Source organism: Natator depressus, chromosome 21 (assembly GCF_965152275.1).
Source record: "Natator depressus isolate rNatDep1 chromosome 21, rNatDep2.hap1, whole genome shotgun sequence".
NCBI lineage: Eukaryota > Metazoa > Chordata > Testudines > Cheloniidae > Natator > Natator depressus.
In genome coordinates this window covers 7,938,260-7,960,715 of record NC_134254.1, presented here as the reverse complement: position 1 = coordinate 7,960,715, position 22,456 = coordinate 7,938,260, and the positions used below count along the sequence as shown (strand labels likewise).

The following is a 22,456-nucleotide window of genomic DNA, read 5'->3' as shown; positions in this document are numbered from 1 at the left end:
GCAGGAAGAAGATTAGGTGGACGAGATGAATGGGTAGAGGGGAGGTGGGTGAATGCATGAGTGGAATGGCAGATAGCTGGGTGGCTGGATGGGCGAGGAGTTTAATGAGTTAGTGGGCGACTGAATAGATGAATCAGGAGGCTCCATGAACAGATAGCTGAATGGATTTGCAGGTGCACGAAGGGAGGGTGGACGGACAAACAGCGGCTGTAGTGGATGGGTGGAAGGTCAGACACGGGCACGAGAGAGAGGGTACGATGGAGGAGGTGGCGGTGTGGCACAGCCGGTGCTGAAATGGGCACAGAACAGTACCATCACCTGGATTTGGCAATGAGCGTCTTTATCCTTTCCACTTTCTTCTGCTTCTCCTTCATCTCTTCGGGGCTTAGGGGGGTGTCCGGTTCCAGCTCAATGTACCGCTCCGGAATGAGGACCTTGTCTGGGGTAGAGAGCTAGGAGGAGGTAAAGGCAGGTTTTAAGTCCGGGGTCTGAAGTCAACATGGGCATTCTGTAACTGCACACATAGGGGAGAGCACCGCAGCCAGCCTCGGTTCCTTCTCCAGCACCCAGTCCCTCCTTCAGGGCTCACCCAGCCTGTTCCAGCACTCGTGTATCACCTGTTCCTGCTCCAGCAACTCTCTGTAATCCAGAACCAGCACAACACCCATCCCTGGCCCAGAGCCCACATGACACTCACCCTACACTGCATTCTTCTCTGCCCAGTGCCCAGCCCTTGTGTCTGCTCCAGCCCCCAGGCCCAGGCGATGGGACATAAGAGCCTGGCCAACACGAACGCCAAGAGGGACCTGTCCCTTCAGCCCAGGCCCCATTTTCTCCCGCCTGCCCTGGGCCCACGTCATCTCAGAGGAGCTGTCTCCCCGCACCATGTACACGGTCTCCATAGCAACCTGCCCCCATTGCCATCCCTCAGGTGTGTTGCACCAGCGGGGCCAGGCCTCACCTCCTTACTGATGTCAACGTCATAGTGCTGGGGCTCCAGCTCCATCTTGCGTAGCCGGGCGATCTCCTCCCTCGGCGTCTCGTAGACTTTGCCGGAGTCCTCGGTGCGTAGCGCTGCCTCCAGGTCGGAGATGTCCACCTCGTGGATGCTGCGGTGTCGGCGCACCTGGAACGGGCCACAGAGCTGCCACCTAAGAGCCAGGTCGGTCCCCCAGCAGGGTCATGCCCCTGCTGGCTCACAAATGCAAGAGGTGGCTCTGTCTCGCTGGCCTTTTCCCCTCCTCTTCCTCCCCCATTCCTCCAGAAACCCCAGGGTTTGTTCCGTCCGTCCATCTGTGCCCATCACCATAGCCTCAGAGCAACACCCACACCTACCTTCCCTGGGCAAGCACTTCCCTATGTCCCCATCTCTCACATCCTTCAAGCACCCCACCATGGGCCCCACCGGCTCTGCCCTTCATGCCCCCAAACATCTGACTGCTGACCCATGGCAGGCCCCAGCCTTAGTAATAATTGTACCATCTGGTTCTTCGGCAGCACTTTCCATGAGTACATCTCAAGGTGTTTCAGAGAAAGACAGTACCGTTAGCCCCAATTCACAGATGGGAAAACTGAGGCATGGGGAGGGGAAGTGACTCGCTCACCCAGTGGACCAGTGGCAAAGCTGGGAAGAGAACCAGGTCTCCCAAGTCCCAGTTCAGCGCTCTGGCCACTAGACCACACTGCCTCCAGGCAAATCCAAACAGAGCCTTTTGATCAGGGGAGGACTTGCAGTCCCGGATCTGAAAACCCTCTTCCTGGGAGACAGCAGGGACTAACCCACGCCAAGGGAGCTGGCCCAGAAACCCCAGAGGAGCCTGGGGACTGGACAAGCTCAGGGATGTTATTCTGAGGAAGGCCTGTGGCATAAATGCAAATTCCACGCCCAAACCTCACGACTGACATGGGAAGACCGTACCACTTTGTATGACGTGGGTGCCTTCGTGCTGGGAGCGTCTGGCTGCTGATTGGCCGGGAGCTGCAAACTCCGCCTTTTTTCCTTCATGGATCCACTTTGGTGGCGTTTCATCCGGTCGATCTGCTCCTCCACGCTCATTTTTGCCTTCATCTCATTGGAGAACACGGCACTTTTTGGCCTCTCCTGGGGAGAATCCCAAAAACCTCACGGTTACAGAAGGGCCTCAAAATGGGTTGGGACCCTAGTGTCCCCCAGTAGTGGGTTCAGATGTGCTGCTCTCAACTTGCTGTCTAAGGGAAAGGCTTCTACGCTAGACAATTAGCATCTCAGCAGCTGTTCCTGGGAAGCTCAGGGTGGGAAGAACACGGGGGCTGGACTGAAGAGCATCAGTGGGAGTAGAGGAGTGCAGGGCTGGGCTAGCAGGGGGCCGTGGGTTGGGATTGAAGGGCACTGGCAGAGCGGTGCGTATTGGTGAAGGTGGGAGGGCAGGTCAGGAGAGAAGCGCCGTGGGTGGGACAGTGGCACGGAGAAGCCTCGGCTCGGCTGTGGGGCAGCCAGGGAGGTGCAGACAGACACTGAATTGGAGCTCAGACATTCAAACCAAGGTCAATACCCGGGGGGAGGATTCCCAGGCCTTGCAGGGGCAGGCCGATGCTAATCCGGTTAGTGAAGCCAGGGGGTTCTCCACAGGTGGTATTTCCTACTAAAGGCTTCAAATGCCACCTCCTTGTGCCAACACAGCTCCTGTGCCTCTCGCAGCCCCTCTCCTGAATGCTCCAGGGAAGCTGGAAAATGGGCTGTGAGCCCGACACCTCCTATGGGCTTCCTTTATCTTATCCCACTCTCTTCCACCTCTGCACCAGTCCCACCTCCCCACAGCCCATTCCAGCACCCTGTACAGTCTCCCATCTCCTACCCCAGCCCTGATCCACACCCCTGCATCCCCTCTATTTCCCCCCAGGTCCCTGCACCCCATCCCAGGATCCCCAGTGACATGCAAAGCCGAGAGCCGCAGCCTACCCCGGAGGTCAGTCCATTGGCCATGTTGCTGGTGCTCCTCCTGACCACGCCTGAAGTGGGAGCCAAGTCCTCATCGGTGGGAGACTTGGTCCTCGGGGGAACGATGCCAACTGGGGAGAAGCAGAAGAGAAGATAAATGCTTGAACCCAAATCAGCTGGCTGCTCACGGCACTGCAGGCCCAGAGGGTTGCTCCAGGGCTCCATGCTGGTTTGGGACATGGCAACAGCTCTCCTGAGCTGCAGGTTGCCTGGGTGGTTCACTGCTCCTTGCCCTCTCTCTACACTGCTCATCTTTGCCGGGTGCAGAGGATATGCTCCCACAGCCGCTGGTGGGGGGTGGCTGCGTACTCACTGTGTACTCCGGGGCGTGTTACCAGGCCACTCGGCACTGGGAACGCGTAAGGATGCATGGCCCATCGCTCACACCTTTCCCCTGAGTGTCTCACAGCCCCAGCACCCCAAGAGAATATTATTAACCCCATTTTACAGTGAGGGGAAACTGAGGCATGGAGCAGGAATCACAGAATCATAGAATATCAGGATTGGAAGGGACCTCAGGAGGTCATCTAGTCCAACCCCCTGCTCAAAGCAGGACCAATCCCCAATTTTTGCCCCAGATCCCTAAATGGCCCCCTCAAGGATTGAACTCATAACCCTGGGTTTAGCAGGCCAATGCTCAAACCACTGAGCTATCCCTCCCCCCAAAGTAACATAGCCAGTCAGTGGCAGAGCCAGAAATAGAACCCAGGAGTCCTATCCTCCAACTGCCTGCTGGGATTACTAGATCAATGCAATCATACTGTGTGCTTCATATGGAGCATGCAGAGGAAGGGCTGGGGAGCTGATCTGTTAATGCACCAAAGAGCCCCCAGACAGCAGATGACACAGAGGCGCAGAGCCTCCTAACCCCACTGAAGGAGTATCCCCAGATGCGGAGGGACCTCGGCATCCTGGGGGCCGGTGACAAGACCCTGACTCTCCCAGGTGTAATAGCCTCTACCCAGAGGGGCAGGAGGAAATATTAGGGTAATAGTCTCCTCCCAACTCACTCCCTCCCTTTCGGTAGCATGCTCCACTGGGTGCAAGCAGATGGCCCCAGCGAGCTCTGAACCCAGCTTACTGCATCCTCTTAAATTGTGCTCTGCACTCATAAGGTACCATGGATTTTGATAAGGAGATCCCCAGACCCAAAATCCAAGAGATGAAGCCTCCCTCAGGGGCCACCCAAAGCTTCTGCTGGCCAGTGCCTCCAGCCCTGATCTCCCCTTCTTGGACGTTATTTATGGTGACAGAGGAGCTACCACCCCCACTGAGATGGCGAGGCCATGGGAGGTACCTTTGTTGAGAGCCGCTTGCTTCTCAGTATCTGGCTCTTGCCTCGTCTGCGTAAGCCTGGCCTCTGTGGGTGGGATGGGGGCGGAGCTCCGATGAGCATCTTGCTTCTTCTGCTCAAAGCTGGACTTGGACTGCGGAAAGAGAGTGGATTCGCTGGTGAGCAGCTGACCTGCTCAGGAGGAGCTGTTGGCAGGGCAGCTGGGGAGACACCCTGCCTTCAGACCTCTGCCACACATTAGCCGGGGGACAGCGGACACAAAGGACACACACACCGAAAAGACCGAAACACACACACACACACGCACACGAACGAAATAGCAATCGGGAGAGGCACTTAGGCAGGTTTTCATTTTGATCAACACCCTTCCCCCCTCAGCCCAGACACGCTCAAAGCACGACATCCAATCATCTGGACAGAGAGAAAGGCAAAATCCAGGCTGGGCTTGGAGCTGCAGAGCCATAACCAGGCATGGTCTGGGACACCCCTTTTCGCCAAAGTGTTGAAGGCTGGGGCTACGGTAGATCGGGGTCCGCTGTCCTGGCTTTGCCCCATCTCTCGGCAGGATCGTTACTGAACTAGTTTGTGCAGGACATTTTGCTCACCTTGTGAAATATGAGACACGTTTGCCCCGTGGTCAGACCCTTTGCTATTTTTCTTTTGGGTTTGGGAATGTGGAAGTAGTCTCCTGGGATCTGACCCAAAGCCCTTTGAAGTCAATGGAAAGATTCCCGCTGATTTCCACGGGCTGTGATCATCAGCCCGAGGTTGCTGACCGACAGCCTGAACTAACTCTCGTTAAAGTCTGTGGAAAGGCTCCCACTAACTCCAGCGGGATTTGGGTTGGGCTGCTGAGCTCCAGGCCCCACACTTTAACCACAGGGATGGTTAACCAAAGCTTATGTTTGTGTTGATCCATGAACTAGAGGTGGGAGATGCTCAAGTGATTTGGGCTTCTCAGGTTGGACGAGCCAGCAACTCTGGATCCTGCTCCCCAGTCTCTGAAGTTCATGAGTTTGCAAAGCAGGGACAGGAGGCTGCACGGATGAGCCATGTAAATCAGGTTCTGGCCACTACACTCTGAAGAGCAGCCGGGGCCCGGAGAAGGGTTCCTCTGTAGGTCTATTCCTCTACCCTCCTTCCCACAATGTCTGCAATGAACCTGCTCAAGTTCATCTTCCTCCTGCTTCCATTTCAGCTCAGACAACATTCCCTGTGGACAAGATCTGCTACAGTGTGTCAATGAATACAGCAGGAATGGGGGAGTGGGCAAGGTAGGCCATGGGTGTAGATGACATGGGATGGGTTGGAAGAATGAGCCAGCGGGGGTTGCAACCATTACATCAGCCACTTGCACTAAATCCCCTCCTACCCTCAGCCCCAGCTTGGCACCTCCTTGCAGCTCGTCTCCTTTCCAAGGGCCTCAGTCGGCTTCATGAGGGTCAGTTAAGCCTCGGAGCGGCCAGCATTCATAACGAGCGCATCTCAGAACATTGTCATCAAAAAACTCCCCAAATGAAAAAGGCTTATTGACCGAAACAACCATTTTTTCGGAACATTTTCATTTTGGTCAAATCTTTTTCCTTTTTCAATGAAACATTTTGACCAAAAAGAAAAACAATTTCAAGGAAAAAATTCCAAGTGAAAATTTAAAAAAACTGAATTTCATTTTGGTGGGAATTTTTTTTAAAACATTCTCTTTTTTTCTACTGGAGGGTAACAAAAAAGTTTAAAAATAGGTTATTCCTTAATTCCTCTCTCTTTCTTTAAAAACAAAACAAACCCACCCCCTTCTTCAGTGGGGGGGGGAGGGAGAAAGTTTAAAAAGTGGGATTTATCCCCCCCAACTAAACAAAACAATTTTTAATTAAAAAAAAAAAATCCAGAAAATTTCAGGAAAAGTTTCAAACGAAATGGAAACTTTGTTTCCTTCCAAATATTTGTACAAAATATTCTTATCTTTTCCAGCCAGCTCTATTATTACCCCCGTTAGACACGACTGGCCCCAACGTACACAGCGAGCCAATGATAGAGCTGGGGACAGAACTCAAGAGTCCAGGATCCCCCACAGTCCACTGTGGTTCTTATTTAAGAATCCCCTTTCATGACATAAAAGGCTGAAGCCACAAGAAACATTAAATATTGCAAAGAGATCCTGTGATAAAATTAAATAGGCCACATTTATCCCCTGGCTTCAACGGGCTCACGCCAGTAAAGATTCCTGCCCAATATTTCCACAGCAAGGCAAATTCTCAAATAACTTTGCCTTGAGTAAACTGCACCCTTCCCAAAAAAGGGACTGCACATGCAACCAGGAAACTGTTTGCATGTTTTCAACAGCTGACTGCAAGCTCAGATAGCTGTTTGCACGCATAGCCACCTATTTCACATGTGCAGCTGCATGCGGGTCAAGTCTGCACGTGCAAAAAGTTGTCTTCCTGCCCGTTTGCATTTATACATGCAACCTTTGTATGCACAAATCACCTATCTGCACTCACAATTAACTAGCTCGTTCATGCTGTTACTTGATGGTGCATGTGCATTGTACTGCATGCCCAAGTATCCATCCACACACACTAGCATGCCTTTCGCACACGTGAGATCACTTGGCTGTATGAATGCTTGTGCTTTTTTTGTGCGAGTGAGTATTTCAAATTTTACACATGGGTATAAATCAGGAGTAACGCACCCGCACTTAATGCAGTTATGCTGGCGTGAGATCAGAATCAGGCCCTGTACAATTAGTTCGCTACAGCCGAGTGCTTGTTTGCAGATGACAACTGGAAGTGCAATTATCCAGGCTGGAGTAAAGAAAGCCAGAGGGAGAATGGAAGAGAAAAGCAAACAGGAACCAGGCTGCTCAGCGTGTGACGCTGCACATTTGAGTCTCCTCTCCTGCTGGTGTCAGTCAGAAATAAACTGGCTACTCACATCAATGGTGTTACATTGGGCCAAGCAAGAATCACAGTGAGGCCAGCAAGAGGCCCTGGAATTCTCCCTCTATCCCGCTGTGTGGTGGGCTCATAATGGTTGCATCCCTGCACCCTGGCTTTTACAGCATCCTAGTGACCGGCACAGTATCCCCTTTTCCACACTGAGATGAGACTGGCTTTAAGGGTGTTTCAGAGCATTTGCCTTTGAGCATCAGTCACCTCAGTTCAAATGGATCCAGCAGCAGTTTAGCTTAACGGCCTTACCAGAAACAGGCTTGAGTGCCCTCTCTGGGCAAAGTTTTATGGACCATTGATTTCCATGGACAATAAGAATACTCCGCTCTTGCATGGCGAGCGTCACTATGCACTGATCTCAAAGGAGAGCATCATTACCCCCGTTGGGCATATGGGGAAACCGAGGCACAGAATAAGGCAGTGACTTGCTCATGGTCAGTGGCACAGCTGGGAATAGATCCTGGGTCCAGGCCAGTGCCCTATTCATTAGACAATGCTGCCTGCCAATAAGCCATTAAGGGGACAGAGCTCACTAAGTTCCCCAAAGGGGGAGGGATTCTAGTTACAGTGCCCACCTTAAAATGCCTGCATAAATCTAGAATTCAATACAAGTATTTCCTGTTTGACAGGGCCTGGCTGCAGAGAGGGCTCAAGCATGGCCTCTGTCCCTGGGAAAGCCCCTGCCCGTGCTGGGGGTCTGGATGCCCGGAGTGTGCCATGCTTCTCCAGCTTGGCCGAGGGCAGTCACGGAGCTAAGCCCCTCCCTGTCTGTTCCCTGGGGCAGCTTGCTCCCCATACCTCTCCAGCGTTTGCAGCTGTAGGGAGAGGGTCAGCTCTGCTTTGCCCCCTCCCAGCTATCCCTGTGGCTCTCCCCTTAGCTGGCTTCGGTTCCCAGTGGGGGATGGGGATACTGTGTGCCGCTGGATGCCGAGGTCCGCTCTGGAGGCGCTTGGATACCTGTCCCCTCTTCGCCTCGCCGCTTTGCTGCCAGGAAGGGGAGTTAGGGTACGGCCAGAAGCGGCTGTCGCTAGGGAGTGGAGGAACAGTTGGAGGAGACTCCAGAGGGACATACGATTTGGGCAGGGGAGGTCGAGGCGGGCCTGGTTCCTGGGGCAGAGAGGAAGCCAGAGTGTTAGGCACAACAGCAGAAAAACTGAGAGAATAGGAAGGAAAAGACAGTTAGCAAGAGACTGAGACAAACAAAGGCACTGAGCCCGGGGTGAGGGCAGCTGGAGCCCAGACAGTACCGCTGGTCCCTCCCCATCCAGGCTGAGCACTCGCTCTGGGACCCAGCAATTCCAACTCGCCCCATTAGCCTAGGGCCCAGACCCACACATCCAGCACCCCCTGCTATGTCACAGCTCTCAACAGAGGGACCACTTACCTGGATGTCATGTGTTTATGCCAATGGGAGCCTGGCAGAGTAACCCCACCTGCTGCTGTGAATGCGCCCCCAGGAGAAAGGACAAGTAGGTCCACTTACCCAGCCCTGGCCATTCTTCCTGTTTTCTGAGGCTGGGCGCTTGCCCTTTGGTTCAGCTTCACAGTGAATCTTTGGTACCAGCTGGGCAGACAGCAGCAAATGAGAAGCCCCACAAAACAAGCCGAACCACAGAGCAGAGCATAACTCTCTGGCTTAGGTTTGAGTTTCTCCCTCTCTACCTAGAAAATGTCCAACGTGCCCAACACCGTGGCATCTAGGCACTGTTGTGGTTTTGTCTGATGGGCTCCAACGAAAGCCAGAATCAAACCCAAACTAGGAGAGTAGAGCACAATGGGCTGAACTAAAACCCTGGTTCTCCATGCCCCAGGACTTCAGAGCATCCGGAGCCAAGTCTGCACCCAAAATGTGCATGTCCCACCCTCCCCAAATCTTCCCAATGGGCCAAACCAAAGCCCCAGGTCCAAATCCACCTTCACTTTGACCCTGACTTGTGCAGCCTGATCCCAGCTCTAGTTAGAGCCCACAGTTCACGCCGTTCTCCCGGGCCATCGGATGAGAAAGCCGGGAGTGCCACCTGCTGGTGCAAAGAGAATCTCAAGAGGAGAAAAGCCATAGACACTTCTTGCCCAGGGCTACGTATTCTAGCCACACGCAACAGCGGCTCCACTCACCTCGCTTGCCCCTTGCTTGGTGGGCGACCCCTGTGAGCCTGACACAAGGGAGAAAGGGCTCAGTGGGCTAGTGAGGCTGGCTGAGCTCAAGGGGCTAGCGGGGCTGTTGGAGCTGTAGGTTCCCGAGGGGCCAGCGGCCACTGTGGAGAAACAAGAGAGGAGAGAGCGGAAGTGAGCGGGCAGCTCATTCACACTGAGCAAGGGGGGGATGGCACAGCAGGGAAGGGGCCAATGAACCAGGGCCCGGGGCTTCTGAGCTGCATTCAACGCCAGGCCAGAGGCCAATGTGCCCAGGGTGGTCGTTGCATGGTCTTCTCTCTCTCCTGGACTTATCCAGAGCAAGCCAGAGCCTGGCAGCGGCAGACGCAGCAGACACCTTCAGGCAGAAGCAGCAGAGGGACGTCCAGAGAACCGGCAGGGATGTCTCGAGAGGTGTGTGATGTACAGAAACTACAGGTACCTGCCATAGGGACCCTGCCAGATACCATGGCCACCAGCGGGACTGCGTTTAATGCAACACTGGGGCTGCAACCCACATCCTTTTGCTCCAAAAAAAACTCACAGAGCCCTTGCTATCAGATTCTCCATTAGCCTTAGGGCTCCTGCCCTCTGCGGGCTGCAGCCACAGGAGAGCGACGTGATGGCAGAGCCGGGAGTGGGCCTGGAATGCCGCCGAGCGCCAGGTGCATGTGGCATTCTGAGCCAATACAAAGCAGCGTGACTGTGTCAGCAGGGAGGACGACAGGTGCATTGAGACACCCGGGCAGCCAGCGGCCTCTAGCTCTGCGGCCAGGGAAAGGGAGGGAGTGGCAGGCCCATGCTGGGTAGGGAGGAGTCAGCGCTCACCTCTGTGTTTGGCAGTGTCCGTGCCCCGGGAGGGGTTGTTCTTCCTCAGCCCCTCCATCACGTCCTGGATGCGCCAGATCTCCTTCTGGATTTGCCGGTTGAGCATTTCGTTCTGGAAGGGCCAACGTGTGGCGAGTCAGAGCAGCTGGCAGGCGCCGCGCCGCACTTCGCAGCCAGCCACCCCGAGCCACGGAGGTGGGGCACGGCCCAGCTAACCTGCCCTCTGAGGCGAGGTCTATGTGACAGCCACAACAGCTGCCTAGCTACGGAGCTGCAGCTGTGCCACTGTACCATGGGTGCTTGCTACAGCGATGGAAGAGGTTTTCCTGTCGCCGTACTTAATCTACCCCTCCGAGAAGCTGTAGCAGGGGGAATTTGTCCGTCCACCTAGTGTTGTCTATACTGGGGCTTAGGTTGGCTTGACCACCTCTTTCAGGGGTGTGAATTTTTACACCCCCCAAGCAAAGTAGCTAGGCGACTTAAGTGTTGGATGCAGGCCAGGCCTGACTGACCCTGTGTCCCTGTCTCTCTGTCCTCATCGCCCTACAGTAAAAATACCCAGCACCTCCTCCCGCCCACTAATACCCTAGCACCAACCTGTGGGGCCTTCACTCTGAGTTCACTCCAAGGGAGCTCCCAGTGCCATCACTGAGGGGGGGTGTCTGAGCAAGGAGCGGGACCTGCAGGGATTTGGCCCTGGGAGTCACTGAAAGGTGGCATGAGCAAGGACTGAATAATGAGGGGCTTTGCAGGGGAAGCTGGCCCCAGCATGGCTGAAGCACACAATAGGCTCGTTCACCAGGGCACTGGCAAGGCAGGCCAGGACTACCGACCTCTCCCTCCCACCATCTGGTGTCACAGACAAAGGGGGCCTGCACTAGAGCACTGCCTCAGAATCAGTCACCTGCTCGGAAAATGAACAGCTAGGGTGGGATCCACAAAGGTATTTCGGCACCTAACTCCCACTGAAATCAATGGGAGTTAGGCACCTCAATCCCCACCTCAATGTTTATCTTGCAAAGATTCCTCCATGCTGCTACCAGGGCATTTCTATAGCAGCAGGTGACAATTATCCTGTGAATTCATCCCTCCTAGTAACCCTGGGCCTTTCCCAAGAGCAGCGTATTAACGAGAGCTTCGTTACAGAACAGCAGAGGGTAAGTGCCATCGAGTGGCGTGAGTCCTGGGGCACTTAGAACTCCTGTGCTGTAATCCCAGCTCTGCCACTGACTGGCTCAGTGGTCTTAAGCGAGTCGCGTTTTCGCTGTGCCTTGCCTTCCCCCTCGGCCACGTGGGGATAACACTGCTTACCCAGCGGGGCAGCTGCGAAGATGGGCTGGGAAATATTGGCATGGCGCTCTGTTTAAGTGTTATATCACAGCCACTTCTACCTTAGAGCGAGGGACGTTAATGCCCAGTTTACCTTGGCTCCATCTCTGAAGCAGACAGACCCCAATAAATACGTTATTGGAACAGAAGAGTGAGTAATTACCCACAGAGGCAGAGCTTGCTTAATACAGAGGTAAAGGCGAAGCTTGAAGAGGCTGAGCTAGGATTATATCCCAGTCGAGCTTAGTTTTCAAAGGAGCAGGGTTTAGTCTAGGATGACTGACATGGTTCAAGCAGAGCGAAGGAAGGTTACTGGGCTGGCTTTAGAAAGATAGTTTTGGATGGGGTGTACTTTAACCCTGCTTTGGGCAGATCCTGTTGAATATCTATCCCCATGTCATTAGTCAATCCCAAGTCATTTTTTAGGGGTCAAATTCTGCTCAATGTTACATAGTGTGATTATGGAGTAATAAGTATTGAATTCAATGGAATTACTCTGGATTTATGAGAATTTGACTCTATTTTCAGAACCATGTGTGCAAATGACTGTGCGTAAACTCCACGTGGATTTGCGTTCCTAATTTGCACAGGCAGTTACTGAGCTTGTACATGTAATCCCAGTAATTGCATGACCACTTGTGCACCTAACTGGCCATTTGCTGCACAAATAGCATGGCACAGTCATGATAATTGTGCACACAAAAACACGTGCTTGTTTTTGCACATGAAGGTTTCTGAAAAGCAGGTCCTGAAGTTGTGACTTAAACCCAAAGAACTCCAAGTGATGGGCTCTTAGGGCTAGAATTTACTCTTATTTACACCAATTTTACAGAGGAGAACTCTACTGACCTCAATGGAGTTACTCCTGATTTACATCAGAGCAGAATCAGGCCCTAGTGAACTGGTCTAGCTGCCCAGAATGGCTGAGATCTCCATTTCCATGCACCCTGCCAGATCCCAGGCTGCTTGGATTCACTAGCACTGGCCTGAAAGGGCACGGTCCCATTCTCTCACCTGGATATCCAAGTTCAGCTGTTCCCACAGGTCATCATGCAGGGCTGACACCTCGCCCTCCAAGTTCTCATACTCTATGGTGCTGTTGGCCAAGGCCTGTAGGAATTTCCAAACATTTCCATCAGGAAATCAACTAGTCTGTCTGTGTCCATGGGGGGCACAGGGAATATATGCCAGCACACAGCCCTCACCAGCCTGCCAGAGCCAGGATGGGCTGCTAAGGGGGGGATCCCCACCTTGGAGAAAGAGGCACTTGGGCAGCGGGTGGGCCCTGTCATGTGTGTAGTAGCATGGGGCTGAGTATGGGGCTAGGATACGGTCAGCAAGGCCATAGCTCATACCCTCTGTGAGTGGATGCTCAACTCAATCTCCAGGGACAAGCTTACTCTTCGTACATTTCCACCTAGGGAAAGGCATCCTTTGTTTTTGCTGTCTGTTGGAAATACCAGGCCTGGCTGTGAATGGCATTGAGCCAGGGGGCATATCAGGGGAAGGCAACAGAAAATGGTTTGTGGGATTTGTTCACAGTCAACAGCAGACAATGCGGGAGGTGATCCATGGAGAGATGGTGGCAATAGTGGATTAGGCAGGATGTAATGACAGGTGTCATCTGTACAGAATGACCCCCTGGGTAGACAGGGAATTGTGGCCATCTCTTATCTGGAGTTACTTGGGAGCTGGCAGGACCGGTGCTGGAAGCAAAGGGAAGCAAGTGATGACTGTATTGCATCATTAGGGATCAGGGGTTGGAAGGCAAAACAGGAGTGCAGAAAAGCAAGGAATGCAAACTGCAAGTGGGAACCCAAAATATTGCTCCCTGGCATGCACCCCAACTCGGTGCTGGAGGGGTTAATAGTTTTTGCCCCTGTACAAGATGCTTTGGCTCGTCTCAGTTCCCAGTGAGAGATGGGATTTGCCCCCCCCCTTTTTTTAATGAAAGAAAAAGAGAAGGGGGTGATGCACAGACAAAGGAGAGGAAAGCGGAGAAGAGATTTATCCCCCCAAGCTGAGGTGGTAGAGACCTTCCCCCCTCCAGCACGAGCAAGGTCCATGCTTGCTGCCCTGCCAAGTGGGCAGCATGCAGACACCAGGATCTATGCCGGGGCAGCTGCTCCCCTCAGAAGCAGAACAGTGGGGGTGCATGGCACTGCGTGAGTTAAAATTGCACGGCACTTTGCGGCCCAGGGAACATGGGTCTCTTCCTGCATCCCATCCTCCCCACAGTTAAGAAGTACCCAAGCGTGTGGCACCCCATCCAACCCATTGATATAGTGCAAGGCCTCTCTAGTGACTTGAGGACCACTGGCCCTTACCATGTCATTTTTTCACTTTCAGGCAGGGCACAGGGGAAATTGAAGCACTGGGACAGTTTGGGTCCCCATGACACCCCCAGAAGGAGGAGGGGACCCCAGCAGTCTCATGGACCGGCAGGTAGAGGAGAGTCTGTTACCGTGCTGGCCTGGGACAGCTCCACCCGGATGTTGATCAGCTGGTTTTGGAGGGATTCCTTCTTGTGCAGCAGCTTCTCAGGGTAGGCTGGCTGGCTCCCGAACATCTCCAGCTCCTGGTGGGTCCCCATCAGGGCACTCTCAAGACTCTCCTAATGGTAGGGAAAGATGGTAATTAAACCCTCATCACCTCCCTCCCCTCATACGCGCAAAGCACTCGGCGTTGGCAAGCCTGGAGGTTGGCATCTGAAAGGGCCGTTCTTGCAGCAGAATGGTCTGCGGGTAACCATGCTCCCGTCCTGATCAATGCCAGCGGGTAAGCAGATCTGGCTGACCTGGGGATGGGGCTGCAGGCAGCCAGCAATGCCCAGCCCTGCAAGCAGGGAGGTTGGTCATCGCAGGGTTAAGGCACTGGCCTGGGACTCAGGAGATCTGGGTTCATTTCCCAGCCCTGCCCCAGTCTCCCTGTGACCTCAGGCAAGTCACTTGGCCCCTCTGCGCCTCCATTCCCTATCTGCAACGTGGGCAGAACACTTGCCCTCTTGCCAGGCGGTGTCAGGAGGGGACCGTAATTACCATATGAGGCACTCTGTCATTACCGTGATGGGGGCCAGGTGAGAATTGAAAGCTGCTAGCACTGTGTAACTGCCCGGGCAGAAATACCCACCCTGGCGGGAGGCCTGTGCATACTTCATCCACCCACCATGGGGGATGGCGTAGGGATCCCTGCAAACAGCTACAACCCTGCTACTGGTGAAGTGTTCACCAACAGAAGACACGGCTAGCCCCAGCACCTGGGTGCCCCCAGGGTAGTAGGAATCAGCCTGCTCCAGTCCCCTCCCTCAGCCACTTACCTTCTCTGCTCGGAGCTGCTGCACCAGCCTGTCCTGCTCCCTCACCACCTTGTTTTGCTCACACAGTTTTCCCAGTAGCTTCTGTCCTCGGGCAAGGAAAGAAAAGGGGAAGGTGGGGAGAATGAAGAGCAAGGGCCACTGGGGTCCAAGGTGTAAAGGTGCATGGGGACATCAGATCAGGCACGAAGCTGGCCTGGCCAGTAACAACCACTTCCAGGCTCTGGGTTGCAATGCTGCCTGGTATGTGTGAAGCTTCCCCATTCCTGTCTTGAGATTACTTTGGGCAAACAAGGGAGAGGCCTGGGTATTTTAATAGCATTTGATCAGCTGGAAACTAAGGCAGTTCAGGGCAGGCTGGAAGGCTGGGGCTCCCCCACTCCACGCATCTCCCCACGCCCCAGGGTGCTGTATGACCTCTGCACCTCTGGTTATTGATCGGCCAACGTACCACCCGTCTGCAGCCCGACTGCAGGGAGTCCACTGCAACGGGGAGTGCTGAGCCGCATAGGGATGGGGATTGCACTTCTTCCCAGCCCCATTCCCCTGGAGCCTTCAGCGTGGAAGCCCTTCCTTGGCTTTTACCATGGGCCTCAGAGCCCTGATGCCAAGCCAGCTGTGGATAATTGACAGGAGAGAAGAGATAGGGTCTGTTCTGCCATTGCGCCATGGTGCACAGTTAAGGATGGAGAAGGCTCATTATGGTAGATCAGCGAGTCTGTATCTTCACCTGGGCAGGGCACAGATCCAAACCCTGATCCCACTCAGGTCAGTGGCTCCCAGTGATTTGATTGGGAAGAGGATTTGGCCCCCAGTCCACCTGACAGCAGTTTAGCACCTGATACATCTTCTAGACGCTAGTTTATAGCCCAGAGACTCTACAGTATCTCATTTCTAGTCTTCATTCAGTGGGCCTCTTCCCCTTTTCCCCAGCTCAGAAGCAGATGGGTCAGTCACACTTGGCAGCACAGAAAATGAGAAGTCAGTAGGATCCACTGGGTTTCCTAGGAACTGAGTTTCATTTCCAAGGTGACTTATCAGGCCACAGATATAGGGCAAGACCCCTCTAGCAACTAGAGGGGCCACTGTCTATTTACCACGTCATTGTGTCACAGGTGGGCAGGGGATAGGGGAAATCCCTTTGGGATCTGCACAGTGGGGACCTGCAGCAACCTGCCATCTTCCAGGGAAGATTTACTACGCAAGTACTCATGCAGGTAACACACAAGCCCAGCAGACAGGAAGCACACACAATTACACAGCACGAGCGATACACGCACAGCAGGAGGGAAGGATGCAGTGGAAAGGAAGCTGAGAACTAGAGAGGACGAGCAAGCAACACGAGTCAGCGACAGAAACAATACTGATCGTGCCCGCGTCCTTTTAGCTCTGCTCTGAGAGAGGATGTTCGTCCAATGATAAATAACCTCGCAGAAAGAGGCAGGGGAAGGCGTAGCTGCTGCGGGGCAGAGGATGGGTGGGTGACAGCAGGGGGGCAGGGCGGACAAGCAAGCAGAGAGCGTGGCTCTTACATCAGTGTCTTGCTCGCTTATCTTGTAGGCGTGCAGAGTCTCTCTGTAGGCCTCTGGGAAGGGAGACACCTGAAACAACAGGAACCAGTCACTGCTGCTCCCTCCTGCGGGGAGCACATCACGACAAGCCTCTTGGGAGAGCCGAGGTGGCTGCTGGAGCCCTGGGTGAGAAAGGTTTCCAGCCCAACCGTCCCCCTTTCCCTACCGATCGAGTCCTCTTTCCCCACAACACTTCGCATGGGGTGCAATGATGAGGGGTGAAGGGCGTGCACGTTCAGCGCATTGGCCTTCAGTGATTAGAAGGATGACCCAGTTCCCCAGAGTCAGGCCAGTGATGGGCTCTGATGGTGACTTAGAAATGCCTCCCGAGTATACAGTTAGTCCTGGAGAAGCCAAGAAAGCACGCACCTCCATGTACAAACCAACAGAACTGCCAAGCAAACACTCCTTTCCCAGCCACTTCAGCAAAGGATTTCCAATATTTAAACACATCTGGGGCCTGGATTTGTAAACAGGTTAGACGCGGCCTTGTGGACAATGGTAATTAGCCACCTGCACGTGCAGTTACCCCGTTTCCATTCACAGCCAGAGGAGCTTGGTGTGCAAATCGGTGCGGTGCCTTTCTGGGTGCCATCGTGCACGAAACTGCTTTCACAATGTGCCTCAGTTTCTCAGAACGAAGCTGTTCTAGATGAGCGGGGGCTCCTCAAAATGCGAGAGCTCTAAAGAAAGGCTGGGCCTTGCCTGCCCTTGTAACATAGGAGGGTGCTGGGGTGCACGTGTGCTTAAGAGGAGCTAAAGGCTCAGCATGTAGCTTACAAGAGGCGAGAAGAAATAGCTGAATAAGGTCCCAGAGTGCCCCTTTCATGGCAGGCTGAGACAAGCTGATCGTCACTGGAGTGGTGGGCTAAGGGGTAGCGACCAATAGCAGACCAAAAGAAACAGCTGCTGCAGTCACTAGGGGACACTGCACCGACACTCCCCACTGAGGGCTTACTTTCAGTGAGATGCTGGTGTTAGGCTCTTTATTTGGGGTGCTTCTATTTTAGCTCCCCAACTTTTTACTCCAACCATTTTACTGATGGGAAAACTAAGGCAGAGAGCTAAACGCACAACATTTTCAAAAACGGCCACTCATTTTGGGTGCCTCACGCTTTGGGTGTCCATCTAGAGACGTTATGGGCCTGATTTGCACAAGGTGCTGAGCACCCACCATTTCCACTGACTTCAACTGATTGGTGGGTGCCAGCACCTCTGAAACGCTGGCCTACGGTGTCTCAAGTGGGGCACCAAAGTCAGTGGGCACGTCTGAAAACGTTTACTCTAAAGAACTTTTCCTTCCCTTGGAAAACTAGAGTAATGGTGATTCCCCAGGGCGACGCACAGGATGCACGGAGACCTCAAATCAGTGTCTAAGAGGTGAAAGGTCTACAATAAGAGCATGGGATTATTACTGTGATATGGCAAGGGACCACCACGACAACCCACAGCTGCAAATAGGTCCTGACCCTATGCTGACCTCAGCATGCTGCAGGATTTGGCCCAAGGGACCCTGCTGTCTCAGAGCAGGACAGGAGAGCCAGTGAGAGACTTCTTTTGCGTTCCAGGCTTGTATTCAATCCTCCATGACCGCACCATCCGTCCCAGCCGGGGTCATGTTCCATTTACACACCAGGTACAAACTTCTTCACTTTTCCATCCATAGCTATCCCTTCCTCAGTGCGATATAGCACAACATGCCCAACAACCCACCTAGCGAGACAACCAGGAGGTTACATTGAACAGAACAGCCCCGGGGTCCAGTGCAAGAAGGCAGAGCTAGCTCTACGTACATTGAGCAACGCCCTGCCTAAGGTCCTGCCTGACCACTGCTATGTCCATCAACAGCCCACTGTGTTCTGTACAAACGTCTGGAAAATATACATCGGAAACATTCAGCAAAAGTGAGTTTGGTTAACACAGATGGCAGATCTATGAATGAGACTTTGAAAACATGAATGGGTGACGCTAAGCTTTCCTTGATGTGACTTTTATGAATGGGCCCTGGTTGGCATGTGTTTGCAGTTTGGAATTACAGGAGGAAAGAATAATAATACTTAGTTCTTATATGTACTTTCTGTATACAAAGCACTGTGCAGAAGTAACATGCTTGCTGTGTGTGTCACATCCCTCCTCTGGTGGCTCAGAAAAGATAAAAGCCTATTTCTGCTCCCAGCTAATGGGGTTGCTCCTGCAGCTCAAAGGACAGAGGACTGTGCTTTGGAGATGAAGACCCTGGGTTATTATTATTTGTATTATTGTTGTGCACCGGAGCCCCAATCATGACCCAGGACCCCACTGCGCTAGGCGCTGTACAAAGAGAACAAAAAGACAATGCCTGCCCCAAAGTCTAAACCTGCTGATACCCAGTGGTGGTGGGGTCTTTAACTAATTAATTCTCATAGACATGTAAAGTATTTATCACCTTCATTTCACAGATGGGAGCTGCAGGCAGAGAGAGGGTAAGTGTCTCTCCCGAGGCTGCCCAGGGAGTTGATGGGAGAGGGGGATTAGAACTCAGGACTTCCTATGTCCCTTCAGATGGTAGGTTTTGGAATGGCTTATGGATGTCCCAGCAAAGCTTGTGATGGAGCCATCGCAGGGGGGTGAGGCATTGCAATGAGCTGAGATGTGGGGTGGCGCTTTCCCAAATGAACTGCGTGTGTGGGAGGAAGCTGGACGATGGGTCTGCCATGCAAAAGCAGCTGGAATGGCACTATCGATGGCAGAGCTGCTGTGGTGTCTTACTTGCATGTACAGCTGGGCCCTAGGGGAGGAGTTCTCCACCATTCTGTTCACCATACTGATCAAAGTTTCGCTCTCACTCATCTGCGACAGACAAGGAAGGAAATTTCAGACGTCAGCAGAGACATGGATTCTCCCTCGGTTCCAGCATTAACGGTCATGACATAGTACGGGGTGATCTTCGGCATCGGTTAGGGAGGCTTTGGACAGGGCTCTTCAGGCCTCGTGCTGCAAGGTGCTGAGTGCCACCAATTCTGCTGGAAGCCGACAGGGGCCAGGATCAAACAGGACCTCACAGGAGGCGCTCAGCCCCGTGCAGGGTTGGCACATCTGGGCCATCGCTGCCCAGTTTCTATGAAGTCAGCTCGGCTCCCTGCCTGGCCACCTGTCAAAGCTCTGGAGACACGGTGAAAACCTTCGCGGGTCAGAAGTGAGCTGGTCTGGAAGGCCACCCTACTGTCCACAGAGGGGCAAGCCTGGCACCAGCCACAGTCCTGGGGGATAGACCAAAGGGCATGTGTCCCGCAGGGTCACTAAAATTCCCTTGCTCCCACAAAGTGATGAGAAGCAGTGGTTCTGCTCTACAAAGACAGGAGGCTGCAGGCGTACTTCCTTCCCCATGCTGTGAACCTCATGCCCCCCATGGCTGCACAAGACTTCATGGTCTGCAGCTATTCCTTGCACCATGAGAAGACGGACTCCCCAAGGTCCTCAACAGAGGGGGAGCCCAGGGACTTTCTCTCCAAGAACCTTGAGCTAAGGAAGGAACCAGAGTTCTCCCTTCACTGCTGAGCTGAATGCACCCAGAGAACAGTTACATCGGAACTCGGGAGCAGGGTCTGACCTCACATCAGCCCATGGCTCTAGTTCCAAAGATCAGGATCGGTTGCTTTGTTTCCATTAACATCTACGCTACTGTGACGGTATCATTGCAGTGCTGGAGAGGCTGCACAGGGTTACAAGGCATGTGAACGACGGGGAATCTTTCAGGGTCTCTTGGTAAGGAAAGCCTGTGTTGTATCACACATATGTCACTAACTTCTCCCACCCCATCGCTCACTGTGGTCTGCCTGGGGGCGAGATGGCACGTTGGGTGGCGCTGCAGAAGGAAGCGTCCTGCCCTCGGAGCTGGAGTTCGCTCTATGTTGCAGTGTTTGCTATACCCCAGGCCTTGCATGAATGGAGAGTTGAGATGTGCGAGGCGGAAACGAGCCTTTGCACCCTGCTACATGGAAACTAACTCAGTCATTGAGACACACCGACTGAATCCAAGAGAGTCAGATCCCAACGCTGGATCTATTTAGGAATAGCTGAAAGGAATTTTAGGCCTAAAATTCAGCCTGTGAAGAATCATAGAATATCAGGGTTGGAAGGGACCTCAGGAGGTCATCTAGTCCAACCCGCTGCTCAAAGCAGGACTAATCCCCAATTTTTGCCCCAGATCCCTAAATGGCCCCCTCAAGGATTGAACTCACAACCCTGGGATTAGCAAGCCAAATGCTCAAACCACTGAGCTATCCCTCCCCCCAAGAGTGTTATTATCTGGGGAGCAAGAGTCTCAGGATTCTACATATTCCTTTAAAAAAATAAAAAAAATAACCAGTCTTAATTGTGAAATAAAAAGATAAACAAAGACACCATTTATGTCAGACCTACATATTAAAAATTGGGTTCTAATGTGCCCTCTGCTGGTCTGAGCATATTAATGAATAAACACTGCCCCCAGAATGATGCTGGTGACACCTAGATAGGGGATATCTTGATGGTCCCACTGAATAGAATAAAAGGAAGCAAAAGCACATGCACCAGATTCTTTAATACGACATTCTTACAGTTGTTCATAACAACCCCTTGGAAACTTAACATTGAAATCTCTTATCTTGCTGGGTTTCCCCCCCCTCTTCCTAGGGCGAGGATAACCTGGTTCGTTATTGCAGGGCTGTGCAAACTGCTTTGTTCAAGTGACTGGCAGCTTGGTAGACTCCAGTTTGCAAGTGTAGTGTTTCACCCACCAGTCTGTGACTGACTGTCAGGCTACCCACCACATAGGCGTGTATTGTGGGAAGATTGCAGAAGCTACCTTATTATTGTAGGGTTGGTCATTAGTACTTGGCTACTGGGATTTATTTCCTTTTTAAAATTATAAATAGCACTAATGTTTTTGTTTGTTTTAGTGGATGGGATCCACATGTAATCAGCATTGCAAACAACCAGACAAACACCACAATTAGGAGATCTAATTCTGCACCATGAAATCTTGCCATTGTCTCTTTCCTTTCACGCTCCACCAGTAACCACACAGGGGTAGGGGTCAGTTTAGCACACAAAGGGCCAGATCCTCAACTGATGTCACTGGGCATAGCTGTACAGAAGCCAATGGCGCTGCGTCAGCGAACACTAGCTGAGGATCACGTCTAAGATGTTCCGTTCCGGCTTCCCAGACAAACAGGGAATGAGAAAATAAAGAAGCAAACAGTGCTTTAAAGGGACTCTTGATTAGTCTCTCCAAAGGGCAGCAGGGAAGGAGGAGGAGACAGAAGGCCTTTGACGGAGCATTTTCAAAGAACTCAGAGAGGAAACCCTGCTGCTGATGGCTGTGAAATAATCTGAAGAGCTTTTTATTTTACTGCCTTCTTCTCGCTCATCTCTGGCTCTGCTCCAAGCCAGCCAGACACACCTCGGGGAGTACTCTACCAATGGGCATATATGACTCTGGCTCTGGAGCAGCTTCCCTATTGAAATACAGACTTCTGCAGGCAAACATCAGGCTGCAGCACTTGCCTGGGGAATTTCTTTTTAATCTCACACCTCGTCTGTAATTTTCATCTCGATGCTCCTGCAGATGTTCCCCAAAAGGCTTTCCTACTCCTAGGACGATGTGGAGTTTACAACCTGCCTCAAACACACCCTCGCATGCAGTGGAGGGTTGGCTCGGGGGATGCTTGTCCAGGGCAGTTCTTGTATCAGAACCGCATGATACTTCCCCAAGACCTGCGTCAAGTCTCTCACCTATGAGAGGGAACTGGTTTTTATGCTATTGAATTTCTTAACAATTATCTCCAATTTCTGCCCCTCTTCAACAACACACAAACAAGAGCTCTCCCCCCCCCTCCACGCTTGCACCCAGCTGTATGGCAATGCTGTTTGGGTCTTTGTAAATGTTTAGTGGTCCACTCCTAGCCTGGACGTAACAGGAGCCCCATGTTCATCTCACAATCTCTAGCTGCTTGGACTAAGGACTCCAAGCACCATGTCCCCTGGCTCTTTCCCCCTCAGAGCAGGTGTCTCAGTGTTGAGGTTGAGGACGGGCTAAGCCAC

At 52.8% G+C, this 22,456-nt stretch overlaps 1 protein-coding gene across 10 annotated transcripts in view; it reads right to left on the bottom strand.

Annotated features, from left to right (window-relative positions):
- Positions 1–22,456, bottom strand: part of PLEKHA6 (pleckstrin homology domain containing A6) — a 129,724-nt gene that overhangs the window by 6,838 nt on the left and 100,430 nt on the right. For 7 of the 10 annotated variants that reach the window (XM_074936397.1, XM_074936390.1, XM_074936391.1 and 4 more), the window contains 13 exons: positions 19,142–19,222; positions 16,355–16,423; positions 14,826–14,906; positions 13,974–14,123; positions 12,524–12,619; positions 10,181–10,292; positions 9,335–9,474; positions 8,177–8,326; positions 4,275–4,404; positions 2,939–3,048; positions 1,919–2,101; positions 962–1,126; positions 319–452 (listed from right to left, as the gene is read on the bottom strand). In XM_074936397.1, coding sequence (XP_074792498.1) covers positions 319–452; positions 962–1,126; positions 1,919–2,101; positions 2,939–3,048; positions 4,275–4,404; positions 8,177–8,326; positions 9,335–9,474; positions 10,181–10,292; positions 12,524–12,619; positions 13,974–14,123; positions 14,826–14,906; positions 16,355–16,423; positions 19,142–19,222 — 1,601 coding nt within the window. The remainder of the gene's footprint in view (positions 1–318; positions 453–961; positions 1,127–1,918; positions 2,102–2,938; positions 3,049–4,274; positions 4,405–8,176; positions 8,327–9,334; positions 9,475–10,180; positions 10,293–12,523; positions 12,620–13,973; positions 14,124–14,825; positions 14,907–16,354; positions 16,424–19,141; positions 19,223–22,456) is intronic. The other 3 variants (XM_074936392.1, XM_074936400.1, XM_074936398.1) reach the window with 2 other exon arrangements.